The sequence below is a fragment of the Chanos chanos genome, chromosome 12 (genome assembly GCF_902362185.1).
Source record: "Chanos chanos chromosome 12, fChaCha1.1, whole genome shotgun sequence".
Classification (NCBI taxonomy): Eukaryota; Metazoa; Chordata; class Actinopteri; order Gonorynchiformes; family Chanidae; genus Chanos; species Chanos chanos.
The window spans coordinates 20,594,383-20,612,871 of NC_044506.1; the positions used below are offsets into that span (position 1 = coordinate 20,594,383).

Sequence of the window (18,489 nt, forward strand, 5' to 3'; positions counted from 1 at the left end):
ATCAATCAGCATTCTATATCTTGACACACTGGACACACTGGATGAGGAGATCAGGGCTTGGGCTTCCAGGAGGAGAGCCAATGAGCAGCCCCCAAGCACCAGGCCCAGGAAGAAGAGAGGACATCACTGAGGAACAGTGAAAGACAATGCCAGATCCTTTAATCGTTTATATTACATTAGATTTACGTTATGTAAGGGTTTAGCCAGAGTTAGGTTAGATTAAGTTAAGAGTAGTTTTCATTAAGGTAGATTTCTATCATTCATTTATGTTGAGTTAGAGTTCATTTATAGTCTTCAGTGTTAATTTGAATTTAACATACCATCCCAGCCTTTTCTGATTAGGGGTTGTATTATTCATTTACATTAAGTAAGACTTCATTTACAGTAAATTGTATTGAGTTTGTATTAAGAATTATGCTTGATTTCTGTTATATTGCAGTAATGCACATTAAGCCAGACTTACGTTATATCAGAGTTGAGTCGTTTTAAGTTACAGTTAAGATGTGTTAAGATGTGTTAGCGCAATTTGCATTAAACTAGATTAATTTCTATCATACTATGAAGTTACAGTTAATTTATAGTGAGTTGTATAAAGTTAGGAGTTATGCTGTAGCTCTGTGATACTGAGTCCATTTATAGTGAGGTATAATTCAATTAGATCAGAGTTAAGTTACACTAGGTGTCAGGGGTGCAGTGGTGGTGGACCCAAGCGCAAGACACAGTGATGGTGGTGACAAAAAAGGAGGACTTTACTTACGAAATGTTGATAAATAAACAGGTGCAAACAAGAACAAAAACCTGTTACAAAAGGTCAGCCTAACCATGTATCCAAACACAAACAATGATAGACCAGGGACAGGGCAAACACAAGGGCTTAAATACAAGAGGAGAACTAAACAGGGCAAACATGATTGTTTGAAATTAACAAGGGGAAAACGAGGATAATAAATGGGACAAACAGGATCAGGTGAGGGGCAGAGACAGACACAGAACAGGAGCACAAGACATTTCAAAACAAGAGTCCAAAACGAGGTGCAGGCTGTGACACTAGGTTACTTGGTTAGTTGATTTATGACATCATGTTAAAACTCAATTCAATTTAAAATTCAAGTCAAACGTATGTTAAATTAGATTAATTTTGAATAACAAAGTGACATTTCATAAGTGTTAATTATGGTAAGGCAGATTATTTTATGCTCAGTTAAACTGTTATTTGAATCGCTTTCAGTCCCAGTAATAGTCACAATAAATCATAAAATTCTATAGCATTGTCATTAAAAACAAGTTTGTATTAATTCATTTTTGTGATCTGAGGTATTATAAAAAATAAAACATGAATGAATTCCTTTTTTGTCTTTTGTACAGTGTTTCTATGGTTCAAAGTTCTTTTACTTCTCAGTAATTATTGATTTAGAAAGTCATGGGAGGTTTGACAGCTTTAGCAGTCAGGGAGCAGGTACTAACTAATTTCGCGTTTATTTTTTCCCCATTGAGTTTCAGGAGAGAAAAATAATAATAGTAAAATAGAAACTCTGGTTCACACACAATAACATGAAGACATGAGACACATGGAACAATCCAAAGTCAGTTACTGTGATATAATACTGATGTTAGCGGAGCTGAAAAGACATTTCCACATTAATGAAGGGGAGCCAATGCTAATCAGCTCCACTACATTACTGTGTTCAAGTGGTGTTTGCATGTGTGTCTTTTGTGCTTCCTTAGTCCTCTGTCATATCTTCAGGGCCTAAAACTCACTGGTCATCACTTTATCAGTATTTCAGCATGTGTGTTTATAAATATATAATGATTATTGCCAGTGTAGAGTTGGTGTAGTGTGATTCCTCTCCTCCACAGAGTGTGTGATTGTGCTGTATCACATCCTCCCCCTCAGCACCTGCAGTAGGTCCCAGCTGCAGCAGTGCAGTCTCTGTGCAGTCTGACTGAGGGAGGTTTTTGTACGGCAATATATCACTGTGTGAACACATATTTGCTACTGATGTAGTGTCGACTCTGACAGTAATAATCTCCTGCATCTTCAGTCTGGATGTTGCTGATGGTCAGAGTGAAATCAGTCCCAGATCCACTGCCACTCAAACGACTTGGAACTCTAGACTGACGGGTGCTTGCAAGATAAATCAGGAGTTTAGGAGCCTCTCCAGGTTTCTGTTGGTACCAGTTTAAACAGGGTGGGCTACAGCCTGGTGTAGTACTGGTTTTACAGCTGATTTTAACAGTGTCTCCTGGAAGAGCTGCTTTCACTGCAGGAGTCTGAGTCACTGTGATCTGACCACTGGATCCTGAAATACACATACAGAGATGATTATATCCAAATATCTTAAATCAAAACATGATAATGTAAATGACCACACAAATAGATGTATTATTTGAGTATATATAAAAGTATTTTGAGATTTACTACAAAATTCCAGTGAAGTAAATTTCCATTTACCTTTCATACAACACAAAAGTGTCCAGATGAAGATGGTGATGAAAGTCATGCTTGCTGTGGGTTAAGTCACTGGGGCAGGCAGCTCTCAGTCATCAAGTCTTAAACTCACAGGGTTATAAACACTCCCAGAGCACTCAAGCATGTGCTGCCAATGCAAAGTGTCCTCTCTCTATGGAAATGATCCTCCTGAGTACAGCAGACACCCTGCACTCATATGTTCACACATGTGGAACCATTCTACACTTCATAAGGCCAGAGTACTGTGGTCATATTGTGTGATCTGCTGACATCTGCTGACTGACCAGAAAATAATAAGAGAAAACTTGTTAACCGAGTGAATAATTATCTTCCTCTTGATTTCTTTAGATATTAAGACACTTATATAAAATTATATTTATATTTATGTTTATGCTGTAGGAGCAAATTTTTGCTCTTATTTTTGAAGTGCACAGATTTTGTTCAAATTAATTTGTAATTTAGAGGAAGTTGAGTTTTTTAGTTCTTTACTCTGTTTCACTCCCTAAAGCAGAGATCTGAAGTTGTGTTGAAAGTTAACTCCCTGTAATTACACTTACAATGAACAACATCTATGGCCTAAATCACAACATCCACAGATTAAAAAAAAAAACAAAAAAAACTTATTTCTGCAATTAAAAAAAAAAAAAAAACATCCGCAGATTAAACAACAACAACAACAACAACATCTACAGATTAACAAGAGAAGAAGAAAAAACATCCACTGATAAATTAGAATATAATTTTTCATTCCGTGCATATGAAAATGCACACACATGTACTCAAACATGCGCAAACACTCACAAACGCACTTACACACATACATGCAGAGAGTGCTCTGAAACAGATTTCATTGCTATGGTAACATGGATGAATACTACTGCATATGGTTGTGACAGATGCAGGCTCCAGACCAGCCTGCTTTAGTTACCACCAGGACCAGGTCTGTGACATTAGAAACCCTGAAAATCTGACTGAGTTCAGTCACCTATATGAATGAATGGGAGACAGGGGAAGAGTGAGTGGTTGTGTTGGCATTAAGTTTGTCGGGTCTCTTTGTGTGGTGAAGGAGGAGCCTTATCTCAACATCCACTGCTGTCAAGTCAGATGAAGGTGGACGACTGTCTGAGTGAGGGTCTGTCCATGATCTGGTGATCCACACACTCCTCACACAGCTGGTCATCATCTAGTGACTGACTCAATATTAAAATGTTCTCTGATTTCCATAACATAGATTTTTGATGGACATCGATAATAAGTCTTATTGTAATTAGAGTTGGTGTAGTGTGATTCCTCTCCTCCACAGAGTGTGTGATTGTGCTGTATCACATCCTCCCCCTCAGCACCTGCAGTAGGTCCCAGCTGCAGCAGTGCAGTCTCTGTGCAGTCTGACTGAGGGAGGTTTTTGTATGGCAATATATCACTGTGTGAACACATATTTTCCACTGATATAATGTTGACTCTGACAGTAATAATCTCCTGCATCTTCAGTCTGGATGTTACTGATGGTCAGAGTGAAGTCAGTCCTATATCCACTGCCACTGAAACGATCTGGAACTCCAGACTGACGGGACTTTGCATAAATCAGGAGTTTAGGAACCTGTCCAGGTTTGTGTTGGTACCAGGCTAGAGCATAACCATTAAACACTGCAGGGCTGGTTTTGCAGTTGATAGTGACTGTGTCTCCTGGAAGAGCAGATTTCACAACAGGAGTCTGAGTCACAGCCACCTGACCTCTGGACTCTGAAAAGGTGAAGATAATGAATTAGATTAATAAAGAAAAACAGATTACAACTTTCTTATAATTACCTCTGAAAAATGCTCAATATTGAAAATTAGAGCATCTAAATGATAATGTTCAGATGTCCATGATCTGGATTTTGAAATTAAACGCAAAGGAAATAATGATAAAAAGATAAACTGCGCACAAGAGTGATAATGTTGTCTTTGTATTATTATTGTATCAGTCATTCAGACTGTAAAGGGATTTCATATCTCTCTCACCTTTAAAACAGCAGCAGGTCAGTGTCCAGATGAAGATGGTGATGAAAGTCATGCTTGCTGTGGGTTAAGTTACTGGGGCAGACAGCTCTCAGTCATCAAGTCTTAAACTCACAGGGCTATAAACACTCCCAGAGCACTCAAGCATGTGCTGCCAATGCAAAGTGTCCTCTCTCTATGGAAATGCTCTTCCTGAGTACAGCAGACACCCTGCACTCATATGTTCACACTTGTGGAACCATTCTACACTTCATAAGGCCAAAAAAGAGTGTCAAAAAAGAGAATTATGATTACTCATTAATGTTACTGGATCGATTTTTTAACAGGATGTTGAAACCTGAATGACCAACACTCACAGTATTGTCGACTGTACTGACCATTACAAAATTAAACTCTTTTAAATTATGACCTAACATGATTTTTGTTTGCTTTAAGGTGTGATGTGTGTTTTGTATCATATATGTAATGTGATTATAGACGCAGCTATGACGTGACACACACCTGTTCACCTTAATTGTGTATCTATAATATCACTAAGGACAGTACCTCCTGTTAAAGTCCTGGCTTGTTAGCTAGAAAGCAAGTTCTGCGACATTTCAGAAAACTTGAAAATACGGTGTAGCCAACCAAGCCAATAATATGGAGAGCTTTAATGTCACTTTTAATCACAAAGTACAGATAATGCAGCTGTAAGATGACAACAATACCAAAACATATTACTCGCTACCTCAAAAACTATCAGTAGTTAACCACTGAGGCTAAATGACAACATCTTGATTAATGTAGCGACACCATAGTTATCGTTAGATGGCTAAGTTTGTGTGTTTCTATTTTTTGTCACTGGTCAAAAATGTGAACTCATGAATGAGGCCACATTTTAAAGTTATTTTAGAGCAGCTAAGGGGAGTTCCTAAGCATGACGTGAAACTATTGCATTGAAAGTAAAGTAATGAAAGGACTGTGATGTTTGTCCTAGTATTTTTATGTGGTAAATTGGGGGATTTATAGTTTTAGAGAGTAACTCAAAAGTAAAGTCATGAGTAGTGTAATTCGTTTTCAAAAGAAGTAACGAGTAAAGTAATCCCATTACAATTTAAAGGAGTAATTGGCAACTTATAACTAATTACTTTTTCTAAGTAACAACAAACTGATCATGTGCAACATTTGTAGCCGTACTTAGACCTGAATTTTAATTTAAAAAATTTACTCCTGTGACAAGTCATCAGTTTGTTTGTAAGTGAGATAAAAAGATGTAGAGTAGGTTGTTATACAGGAGTGTGTGTGTGCTGATGTGTGAGTCTCTGATCAAATGTAACTCACTGTCTGCTGGACTGTAGGCCTGCTGTAGTACCATCAGGATTATCAGGTTTAAGTTTCTAGTCTCAGTTTCCAGAAGTGATATTATAATGTTTTGATAATTTGTTGATGGTATCACATTGCTAGCATATTCTGTATTTGTTTGTTGGCTTTTCCTGAACTCTTTCAGTACTGTATCAGTGCTTGAAACAATGAAACGATTTTTGTCAGTGTACTGTTAATGTTCAGTTAGTGTTACCTTTTGAACACTTTACAGGATGCTACAAAAAGTTTCTTACAATCCTAAAATTAAAAATTTCAGCAAAAGTATGGATGGCAGGCAAGAGTCTGTCACTGAGATGATGGGCAGTTTTTGTTTGTTTGTTTGCTAAGAAATTACACAACATGGTTTTAGTTTGAATTTGATTACAGCATCAAATGGTATGCATGGCATAGTGGTGAGCATGGCTGCTTTCCAAACAGTTGACCTGGGATTGATTCCCAGCCAGCACAACTAAGTGTTGTTCCTACAGGCCTCTGAGAGGTTTTTTTTTTTTTTTTTTGGAAATGTCTCAGAAGTTAAGCTGACTGGTGTTATTCATGCTGAAGTGACATGTGATTGAGTGGTTCTGGAATAGAGACTGATATACATGTCACCCTTTAACATGAACCAAAGTGCTGTTGTTTTTTTCTCATTGTCACTACAGAGACAGAAGCTGTACACCACACTGGTCTCTGAACATTGCTTGTTTAGACACATTGTGTTTCTATGTTAGTTCTCTGTGTCATAGTGCAGAGTAGGGTAGTGGGTGTGTGTGATTTCAGATCCACCAGTGCTGTCTCATGTGTCCTCTGTCTAGGTCCAGGTGGAGCTGTGTCACATTAGCAAACTGTAAAGCAAAAGTACAAATGTAAAGGAATCACTTTTTTTCATTATTACATTGTATTATAGTCATTTCCTGTAGTGTCTTCAAAATGTGGAGTCTGATCCTCTGTTGATCAGTGTCTCCAGGACTGTCACAGCCTGCACCTTATCTTTGGACTTTTATTTTGAAATGTCTTGTGCTCCTGTTCCGTGTGTGTTTCCACTCCTCACCTGATCCTGTTTGTTGCATTTATTAACCTCGTTCTCCCCTTGTTAAGTTCATCCAATCATGTTTGCCCTGTTTAGTATTTGTCTTGTATTTAAGCCCTTGTGTTTGCCCTGCCCTTTGTCTATTGTTGTTTGTGTTTGTACACACTGTTAGGCTGCAGGTCCTGGTCCTGGTCCTGGTCCTGGTCCTGGTCCTGGTCCTGGTCCTGGTCCTGGTCCAAAACTGAGAGAGCTCAGTCAAAAACATTCTTTGGTTTCCTCCTTTCTTTGAGGTCCTATCTGATGTCTTTTTATAATGGAGCCAGCCCCAGTGAAGTCTAACCGTATGGGAAATAGGGGTTGACTTGACTTGATCTGGATCTAAGCCTTTGTCTGAATTCAGGAGCGCAGTCCACAAGCACAAACCTAAGACAGTCAAGAATCTTCAAATGTTCTGCATGGAGGAGTCCAAGATCCCTCCAAACCTATGATCCAGCCTGGACACACTTTACAGGAAGAGGCCCAGTGTTGCTATCCTCTCCAGGACAGGTTTCACCAAATATTAACTGGAGGGGTGCCAGTAATTTTGGGGCTCATGTTTTGCAGGAAAAAATGTGCTGTTTAATAAAATGCTTGCAAATGTTTGTGTCTGAATAATTATTGTGTTAAGATAAAAGTACACCACTTCCTTCCATGCCTGAACCCAAAATATGCATATCTACAGTTAAAACCAATAATGACAATGAAACATTTAGAATCGCTAAAACTTAATGAAAATTTTTGACCAGTGTAGACTCAATGATTCCCTCAGTTATATTAAACTGCCAACATTATTTTAGAGAGGAATTCTAGATGAAGAACTGATGGTTGACGAAATGAAGATTGAAATAGGATGAAACATGAGAAGACTTCTAGACTAGATGACTTCCCTACTGATTTTTTTTTTTTTTGAGCACTATATCACTATACTTCATTACTTAGTGTGAATTATGAAATAACTGATCTCTCACTGTTCCCATCTCTGTTGACCTGTCAGTCAAGGATTACAAAAATTCTTGAAGAACATGTATAGCTAGTGTTATTGTTGTTAGAGTTAGTGTGATTCCTCTCCTCCACAGAGTGTGTAATTGTGCTGTATCTCATCCTTCCCCTCAGCACCTGCAGTAGGTCCCAGCTGCCTCTGATGATATGTAGACTCTGACAGTAATCTCCTGCATCTTCAGTCTGGATGTTACTGATGGTCAGAGTGAAGTCAGTCCCAGATCCACTGCCACTGAAACGATCTGGAACTCCTGAGTAAGCCGCTTGTCCAGTAGACCAGGGGGGTATTTCAGAAAGCGGGTTTAACAAACTCTGAGTTTAATCCTGAACTCTGAGTTGATGAACCCTGAGCTGGGAAACTCTGAGTTTTCGGTTCCAGAAAAGCTGATCTGAGTTGGTTCGATCAACCCTATGTTAACTCCGAGTTAAGCGCGTGCATGACAATTATAAAAAGCCATCAACAATTAAGCTCCGATACTACGATTCACCATGGCAACTGGCGAAAACAAAAGTCGTTTTACTTCACCCCGCTGCAGTTAGAAATTCTGATACCTGTTTATGGCGAGTATGAGTATAGTTCGGGGCGGCACGGTGACGCAGCAGGTAGCGCTGTCGCCTCACAACAAGAAGGTATTTGGTTCGGTTCCCACCTGCATTGGCAAAAGCGAGACAATTGGCGTGTGAGAGAATTGCTGCCCAAGTCAATGCATATGTTTGAATGCAAAAGTCTACTCATTTAACATGTAAGCACATTTTCTTTTAATATTACAGGCGGAAGTGGTGGAATGTAATTGAATAAAATTCTATTTTCTTTTAGGAGCAATCCCATGGGCACAAAGCGCACTTGGCAGCTGCTGAAAATGAAATATAAAAACATAGTTCAAACAGGTAAGACACATTTTGTCCTCTCGCCTAATATCCTGCTTAGCAGATTAACATTTGGGCTGTAAATACTCCCAGAGATTTTGCCAATTATAGTAGTTTAAAGTATGCTGAAACAGAAAGCTCTTCATGACAGGATGATGATGAAGACACGTTGTCTGCTGCCACAGAGAGGGATTCAGAAAGGCCTACTGTGGTTTACATTAATATTATGTATGGTAGCTACTGATATTTCTCTCCCTATTAAAATGTTTTTACATTCTTGTGTGGAATTTTGAGTTTAAAATGCACATTGAAGGGATGACACGTTCTTATCCTTTTTAACAGAGCATGATTGGGCATTACCAGGAGGAGAGTCCATCAACCTCCACAGCACAGATTGACACAGTGAGATGTTCAATAAATGCCAGTGTAGGGCCTACCCTGTCCGTAGCCCCATACCCACAATTCTTTGCAACACTTCACGAACTGTCTCCACCCAGCTCCTCACCTTTCAGAGTAACGGTATTGGATACAGTAGAGCTGTAAAAACTATGACGCAACTGCGCCCTTAAAACCCGCGCCGAGAATGAAATTCTTTCTCTCTGGCGGTGGATAACACTGGTTAAAGAGATACCGTTACTTTGCAAAGACCAACCAAGAACAACCACGTGAGCCATCGGTACAAACTTCTGGCCAAAGTTGAGACGTACCTTTGTCGCGTAGTTGTTATAATTAGCTTTAAACCAGTAACTAAAACTGCAGCCCATGCAGTTTATCAGAAAGAGGGCGACCGGATCCCTTTTCGTTCTTCAAGACGTCAACAAGCAACCTTTTCTAAATCATCGGGTATCCAGCAGGCTTCGACGATTTTCAGCTGACGAGCTGGGATAAAGGGACTGTTTTCCCTGGACCTGTACTACACGCTGTTCACCGGATAACAGGAGACGCACCTCTGATCGCCAAGCAAGAGCGATCCCAAGTAAGGCTGGCATCTGGGCAGTGTTAGTTTTATTTGTGTTTAGAGAAGTGAGGAAAGTGTTTTTATTTGAATTCATTCGTGGTTTAAATATCTGCATTGTGATTCACTTTGATTCGGTCTTAGACCATATGTTGTAGCTATTCTATTGTGTAGTATCCTTATTAGATAGATTGTGCATGCGTTCTTTCTCTTTCATATCTCTAACTCTCTTCGCTGCACCACACACACCTCAACATTGGGATTTCAGGCGTAGCTTAGATTTGAACTGTGGTTTGGGTTTAGGGCCTAGTCAAGACTAAGGCTGTGTCCGAAATGGCATACTACATACTACCCGCATACTAATTATGACTAAAAAGTAGTACGTAGTATGCAGTACGCGAAAAATAAAAATTTTGCAGTACACTACAGTTACCCGGATGATGTACTACTCCGGCGAAAATTTCTAGTATACATCCCGAGCTCACTTCGCTGACTACTACATCCCATGATGCAACGCGGTAACCTCTAACTTTCCGAAAATTTTTAAAAAACATGGCGGACAGCGACAATGGCAGTGGCGAGTCCAGCGCCGAATATAAATGTAAGTATCATTTGCATATCTTGGTCTAACAAGTCATATGTTTTCTTATGGGGATACTTTGATAGATATTTGCTGTAGTCGTGTGTTCGTTTTATCAGAACAAATAGCTTAATCGATAGTGAATGCTAGCAATCCTTTCATGACTGTAAGGATAGTTAATAATAGCGGAGTTTTCTGTCAGTTATCGCCATTGAGTTAACTTCCAAAGCGGCAATACGAGCTAGCTGGGTACATGGTAAATTAATTCGGACAGCAGACTTCTACATCACACTGAGCTCTTGAGAATTCATGCAAGATAAATGTTCCTATGATCATGTAGTTGCCATAGCTTGGTTTTGGTTGCCAACCGTGCTTTCGAACACGTAGCACTGAGGTGTTAGCAGTGGTATAGTGAAGTAACGTCAGCCAAAGAAATCTCTGACATTGTGGCTATGGCATGGAAAATTTCATTTTGGACTTCTTCTTTGTAGGGACTGATGATGACACGGCAGCCCTCATCAACTGGCGTGTTTGCAACGAAGAGAAATTTACAGGACGCAGGCATGCAGCTCAGAGAGGGTTTGAGTATGTTTGAGCCATTTGATGTTGGTTCAGAAAAGCATTACATCTACGACATGTAGTCAGAGAACTGTTTGTTGTCATGCTTTGTCTTGCAGAGAATTTATGAAGGTCCATGGCCTTGAGGGGAAGGTGGACCCAACAAAAATAAAAAAAAAATGGGAGAATTTAAAACTAAAGTATAAGGTAAGCTGATGTCACATGAATGTCCATATGTCTTTATGAAAAACAGAAACCCAGGAACTCTTACATCATTACATCTCTGGTGTCCACATCACAAGACCATGAATGTATTTGCATGCAGTTATATATGAATGTAAAGGTATGATTTTTTCAGTGGTCCACTTGCTTCTATTGTTCTGCAGGAGTTGAAGGCCCCCAGGACTGGGGTGAGCACGGAGGGTGGAGAGACCACTGCTGCATCCTGGAAGTGGTATGGGCCCATGGATGAAGCACTAGGGCAGAGGCCAGCAATATGTCCTCCTGTCCTAGTGGACTCATCTGCCCAGGATGTGGAAGTGGTCTCTACCCCTCCTGTGCAAGCAATGCACTCCCCAACCCCGCCAAAAAGAAAAAGGGGTATGGAGTGGGTGGACCTATTGCGCAGTATGCAGGACAGGGAGGAAGAAAGGGAACGATTACATATAGAGAGAGAAGAAAGGAAAGAGAGAGAAGCACTTGAAAGAGAGGAGCGGAAGGAGAGAGAGCGGGTAGAAAGAGAAGAAAGGAGAGAAAGAGAGAGGGTAGAAAGAGAGGAAAGGAGAGAGAGAGAGCGGAAAGACAGAGAAGAACGAAGAGAGAAGGAGAACCAAGAGAGGGAGGAGAGGCTGTTTCATGAGATGAGGGAGTGGGAAGACAGAAGGGAGAGGGAGAGCAGGGCTAGGGAGGACAAGTTATTTGATGTGCTGAAAGTTTTACTGGAAAATAAAAAATAAAAAAACAATTTGTAAAATCATTTCATTTCTCATTCATATGATTTAGACAATAACATTAATAGCTAATAACTGCCATAGGGCATTTTCACAAGTTGTGAATATGATAGGATTATTGTAGTGAGAGATTGTATCCATCTAGTTAAGATGCAGTAGTGCAATACAGTGTTTTTAGTGCTTCCAGATGGACAAATTGAAATATATTGTAGATCAAATGTACATCCTGTACATTTTTTTGTTACAAATGAAAACAACATACATAACAATTAGACTTGATTACATATTAGTTAGGAAGACATGGAAAGTAGATGTATGTCTGTTCTGTAGATGTGTATCACATGATGTCCAGCATATTAAAAAAAACAAACATTTGTTGATGTGTACCATACATACATCATGTTGAGAAAGCAAGGCCTGTTTAGTTGAAAGCCCACTCACCACGTCAAGGTACAGGCCACGAGTGGGGTGTTAGTAAGACAGGACAAGGTTAGTAACACACAACAAATGAATAAGTAAATATAGAACATCATAAATATAGAACAGTAGAACAGTAAATATAGAACATACACAGAGAAAAAGCAAGTCTTGGAAACAACAATTGAACAATATATGCCAACTATACACAAAGAAGAGGGGCAATGATGCCCATTGTCCGCGCCTCTCCAGGCTACAGACCATGTTAGGTCAGTAGTCATGGTGTCTTAGTGCCTCAATGTTTGCAGTAGGTGCAGACAAAGAGGCAGCCAGTCTGTTTCTGAGGTTATCCCCTGGTTCAGCAACAGACTGATGCACCTCCCCATCATTTTCCGCAGGGTCATCCTCCAGAACGTCTGCGGGCTCTACAAAATCTCCGTTTAAAAAACAGAGGTTGTGCAGGAAGGCACAGCAGGACACGACCACTGGGGCGAAGGTTGGCTTTACCTATGTGTACAGACACAATCATGCTTGATGGTACTTACTGTTCAGCATACCTGCTCAGAAATCACCATAGGTCTCATCGGTAGCACACTGACATTTTATGCATATTTAATTTTCATAAGCATATGCACCTTGTCAGACATACATATGTCATATTTTCTTTACCTCAAGGGCCTTAAAGAAGATTGATCTCCACCGGGTCTTCATCATCCCAAAGGCCCTCTCTACCACACCCCTGGCTTTTGCCAGGTGCCTGTTGTACCTGGCCTGCACAGCACCCTGGACTGGCTCACGGTACGGGGTCATCAAACAGATGGGGGCAGCAAGGCAAGGATAGCCCCCATCACCTATGATGTACCAGCCAGGTGGAGGGTACAGCCGCTGCACGTAGACTGAGCTCCACCTGAGGACCCGGGCATCGTGAACAGAACCAGGCAGGCCGCTAAAGATGTTTAAAAAGCGGCCCTTGTGGTCACATATGGCCTGTAGCTGGATAGAGTGGGATAGCTTGCGGTTGAAGTAGTCCTCTTTGTATTTTGAGGGAGGCTTGATCCTTATGTGGCTGCAGTCGATACTGCCAGCCACACGGTTCAAGGCCGGACTACCTGCAAGGTGGGCGAACCCTGCTCCAATGGCCTCCAGCTCAGTTTGCGACGGAAGATGTACCACCCTGTTGTAAATGCAGAGTATTCCCTCTGCAGTGGACTATATTGCTCACTGTTGAGCGTGGAACGTCAAACGCCTCACACACCACCCGGTAGGAGGTGGCACTAGCCAGCCAGTAAAGAAAAACTCCCACCTCCAGTGCTCTCCCCCAACCATGATAATGCCCCTCTTCTAGGGCCTCTATAAGGGCATTAACAGTTTGTCTGGAGAGGCAGAAATCTTTCTTTAGGTCTCCATCACCGAAAAGGAGACAAACAACAGGAGTATTGCCATTCAACTGGCAGTATGGCCCCCTGGTGTTTCCCTGTAGAAACAGGAAACTACTTAACATCTTTAACAAGTATGTCACAATGTGTTGAAATGTGTTCAAATTTGTTTAGTATATAAAATGAATAAAAATTAAGTTAAAGTTACTACAGAGTGTTTCCTTTCCTTTTTTTTTTTGTTATGGGAAGGGGGGGTTGGGGCTTTGAATAGACGCACAATTTTTATTGGGGGACGGCTTGGGTGGGGTTTATATTTGCCCAGAGCGCAGTACAAGCTAAAACCGCTACAGCATAAGGTTTGCTCCTAACAACAAAAGCTAACAAGCTAAAGCAACTGCTTATTGTGCTGCTAAAATTTCTTTATTGTACTTATACCAAGCTCCTGCTGTACAAGTACAGTAATTACTGTCCTTCTCATCAGCGCAGTATTTCTCCTGCGCCTCCTTGCCTCACTGTTAGATTTAATTACCGAAAGGTAAGACATATTCACACCGACAAAAAAATTCGTTCGTTCCTCGTTCCTTTGAATACCAAGAGCGCTCTGCCCCAACAGCAACAAGTCTGAGGTAAAAGCTTGCGGAATGTTCTGGTGAAGTGACTGTAGTGCACTACACGAAACGTTTCATAATTGTACCATACTGCATACTAGCGTGTGGAGTAGTGTGCAGTACGCAGTGTATACTAGGCTAGTGTGTAGTATGCAGTACGCTAGTATGCCATTTCGGACACAGCCAAAATCTTGATCCTTTGTCCCTCTCCCGTGCACGCGCTCTTGCTACCCATCCCCCCTCTTCGTTGGGGCGGAGCAAGAACGCTCACACACAACACTCCTCCACCACGCCTATTTCTAGCTGTGCGCCTGCGCGCAGTTTCTCTCTCGCTCCTCCTTCCCTTCCTGTGCGCCCGCGCACAACTCTCCCTTTTTCTCCTCCCTCCTTTTCTGTGCGCCTGCGTGCAGACTGTCTCTCGCTCCTCCTTGGTCTGTAGTGCGCAGCTGCGCACTTACTCACACACACATCCCCACTCTCACGCACGTTTTCCCATACACACACACACCTTTGTCCCTTTCCCAACATTGTCTACTCATACATTCACCCAGTTACACACAGTAAACCTGCACATAGTCTTACCATTTACTATGCATTTGAGCCTTGATGGTTATTCTGCTGCTGATTGTTGATTGTATCCATTCAGTGTTAAGTGGTTAAGTAGTGCAGGTTGCTCTAATAAATTGTATCTTGTCAATAAACTGTGCCTTGTTTGTTTTGTCACAATAACCATTGAACGCCAACCTCTGACAACAAAGAATTCCTATTGCCTTCAACAATTTGGTTATTTCATGTGTGTCATTTGTTTAGTAGTAATTGTAGTATATTTATATTGCAATACTTGCTAGTGTTGTGACATAGTGTTATAACTATTGTATTCCATTAAGATTAATATTTAATTAATAGATTAAATACCAACGGTTAATGATAAATTTTATGAGACTGATTTATTAAACTGATTGCACCTACATCTTTTGGTGCCCCGTTTGAGGACTGCAATTGTACCTACATCTTTTGGTGCCCCGTGTGAGGAATGGTATTGTTGGCTTCTGTGATATTGTTGCAATAACAGACAAGGATTTAGTTGCTTCGCAATCCTAGGTCTACCAGGTAACATTTCTGGTCAAGTCTGAAATGAAAAGAATTTGTAAACTCTTAGACCTGCCCCTAGGTTTTGATGTTTGATAACCTAAAGCCTGCCACAGGAGTAGCATTCCAGTTGTGCTTACAAAAAGTACATGTTGGTGATTGTGGTTTGAGTAATTTCAACTTGTTAAGCTTACATGTTAAGAGAGAATTTAGTGATAACCATTGCTCTTGTACTAATGCCCATTAAGCCTTGATAGTGTTGCCATCCAGTGCTTGCTATTGCTGTCAGCCAGTCCAGTGAAGCCCTCTCTACAGAAACTGGAAGAGTTTCTATCCAGTACTTGAATACTACAATATTCAGTACTAGTTTAGCTGTTAGGATTAACCGCCTTAATTCAACTGCTTCTTTAACTTAGCCACAGCGTGCTGACGGCCCTGTGAAGCTAACTGAAGCCATAGAGTTTTGTACCCAAAGCTGTTTCTTCCATGTGTTCCAGCTTGAGTGAATGAGTACATTGAAGAGTTTTGCACGCCAAGCTATTACTTCCACGTGTTCCAGCTTGAGTAAGTGAATGAATGAATTGAAAAGCATTGTAGCGCTTAGCTGTTACTGCCCTGTGTTTCAGCTCGCGTTAACCCAAGAAATTGTGTATTGCCAAGCTATAAGCTCTACTACAGAGTCTAGCTTGTGGCAGAATCTAGTAAGCTATATGTGCCGCAAAGTTGTTATTGTCCCCACAGTTCAACTTGCGTTATTCTTGGTGGTTAACCACCAATACTGTTGTAACTAAGGCCACAAGGTAATGCTGTAGCTACCCTGTACTATAGATAGTCACCCTTCAAAGAGTGTGAACAAGCCACTCTGTTTTGGTTAGGCTAGTGTACTGACCCAGCTACACTGCAAGGTGCTTGCCGCTGCAACACCATAGCCATCCCTGTTAGTTTTCTCACTGAGAAACCTTTTAAGCTACATTGCCCTCAAATTGTACTACAACAATGGAGAGCCTTATGGTAGAACAGTTTATCTCTACTGTAGCACAAAGCCTAACGCCTGGTTACCTGGAGTTTATTAATAACTTGAACTTCAGTGAGTGTAGGGAAGAAATAAACTCCTTATTTACAGAGAAGTCTGATGCACACACCGTGTCCAAATTACTTCTGAACCTCCACAGGCAAACTAGCCTTGCCACTCAGAGCAATGCAGCTCAGATGGAGGAAATAAGAATACTTAGAGCGCAGATTGCTAGTCTCATCCATGAGGTCAAGACTGCAAATAGGAAAGCAATGCGCTACTTAGAAGATCTGCATTCTGCAGAATCTGACCTCTGCTCCCACAAGGAGGAGCTATTCCAGCTTAGAAGCAAACAACTCACCCAGCCACAGTTGTTTAAGGCTTCATCATTGCTTCAGCAGACTGACATCCTTGATGAACATGTTCCATTAGCACAAGAAAACGCTGATGATCAGGTTAAGAGGAAACCCTCACCTAGTCATAGATCAGGAACCCCGTTTGATCTTGCGCCACCTGTTCAGTCTTTCCTTGGCATGCCTCATTCTCCCCTCAAAAATGGGAAAGGGGGGTCCAGCCTTGATTCTGGTTACTGTGATCCACCCTCATCTGCTGGTTCAGCCATAGACTCTCAAGGTTATTCAGATAGGTCGGAGTACTCCACCAGACTGTGCTACAGTCTTAGAGAGTATTGCAGTACTAATGTACTACATCTACACTACTAAGTCCATAACACTCATGCACAGCCAGGTTGGTGAAGGTAATTGGAAGTACTTTGATGGCAGAGGTTGGCATTCAGTGAATACTGTGGCAGAAACAGACAGGACAACAGTTTATTTCAATGATACTGTTTATTAACATAATCAATACTACTTGACAAACTAATACTGATATGGTACAATCAATAATCAGCAGCAAATAGAATGATCAAAGGGTAAATGGTAACAAAATGGTAATGAGTCTATGTACAGGTATTCAGTGTAGGACTGAATGAGTGTTAGACCAGAGATGGGTGAGTGTATGTGTGTGTGAGTGTGAGAGAGAGAGAGAGAGAGAGAGAGAGAGAGAGAGAGAGAGAGAGAGAGAGAGCGTGCGTGTATGTGGGCGTGTGCCCAGCTGCGCACTGAAGAGAGAGGGAGGAGTTCTTTGGAGAGAGGCTTTGCGCATGTGCACAGCAAGAGGTATGCGTGGTATGAGGATTTAGTGCGCAAGCGTGTGTGCTAGGCACCAACTAGAGTGGGGGTGGCAACGAGAATCGCATGTGTGCGAGAGACCAAAGAATGTCTAACTTGAGAGCTAGTCTCAAGTAAGTAGGCCCTAAACTCTACAACTCTACCCAACCCTTAAGTCACGCTGCAATTCCAATGTTGGAGGTGTGCAATCAGAAAAAGGGAGTTAGAGAGAGAGAGAACGCATGCCAGATCTATCCTTCATTAGTTGTAACCACAAGAAAATAACAAACGGCTAAAAACCGCATCGTACATGAAATACAGTGTGTACATTTCAATCATAAGAGAATTCAAATAACAACACTTCCTTCACGTTAACTGCATATAATCTTAATACTAAAGTATGCCCAGATGCCAGCCTTACTTTGAATAGCTCATTGCGTGGCGACCGAAGGTGCGTCTTTGGTAGTCTGATGAGCAGTGCGATTCGCAGGTCCAGGGAGAAGTTCCTTTCCTTGTCACTTGAAGATCTTCGGGGCTCCGTTATTCGTCCGATGATCTTTAAGGGTTCTTGATTTAGTTAGTCGACATTTAAAGAAGTAGAAAGGGATCCGGTCGCCTTTTCTTCCGTCGAATACTGTGCGTTACAGTGTAACTAGCTGGGAAACCCTGCAACATAAAAACTAACAATAGATCCCAGTCTGAGGTCCCAGCAGAATGTCATGAACACGATATCATTTACAATATCGTTACCTTTAACTGAGTGATTCTATATCAGTCACCTGCAATCCTGTGTAACTCCTCTTTGATGGTCCTTAGAGGTCTGACACTAGGAAAATGTGCAGTAGCCGTTTAAGTACAAGGGACACTTTTTTACGGCTCTACAAACAGTTGCTTTCCCGATATACTCGGCGTCGCCAGTGTTATAAAGGAAACTCCTGTCGGCAAAAAAAAAAAAAAAAAAAAATGAATAGCAAAGAACTTTCTCCAATCTGAGAGCAAGAAGTCCACGGCGTATAATATTAGAGATGTAG

At 41.1% G+C, this 18,489-nt stretch overlaps 1 pseudogene and 3 gene segments (V, D, J or C); 2 read left to right on the top strand and 2 right to left on the bottom strand.

The window, feature by feature from the left end:
- The window catches only part of LOC115824838 (Ig kappa chain V-III region MOPC 63-like), a 184,984-nt pseudogene that overhangs the window by 65,303 nt on the left and 101,192 nt on the right, over positions 1–18,489 (top strand).
- The window catches only part of LOC115824939 (Ig kappa chain V-V region MOPC 21-like), a 63,189-nt gene that overhangs the window by 37,348 nt on the left and 7,352 nt on the right, over positions 1–18,489 (top strand).
- Positions 1–18,489, bottom strand: part of LOC115824938 (Ig kappa chain V-III region MOPC 63-like) — a 91,546-nt gene that overhangs the window by 10,064 nt on the left and 62,993 nt on the right.
- Positions 1,972–2,507, bottom strand: LOC115824951 (Ig kappa chain V region 3381-like). The segment is given in 2 exon segments: positions 1,972–2,300; positions 2,453–2,507. Coding segments are annotated over 2 exon segments (378 nt in total).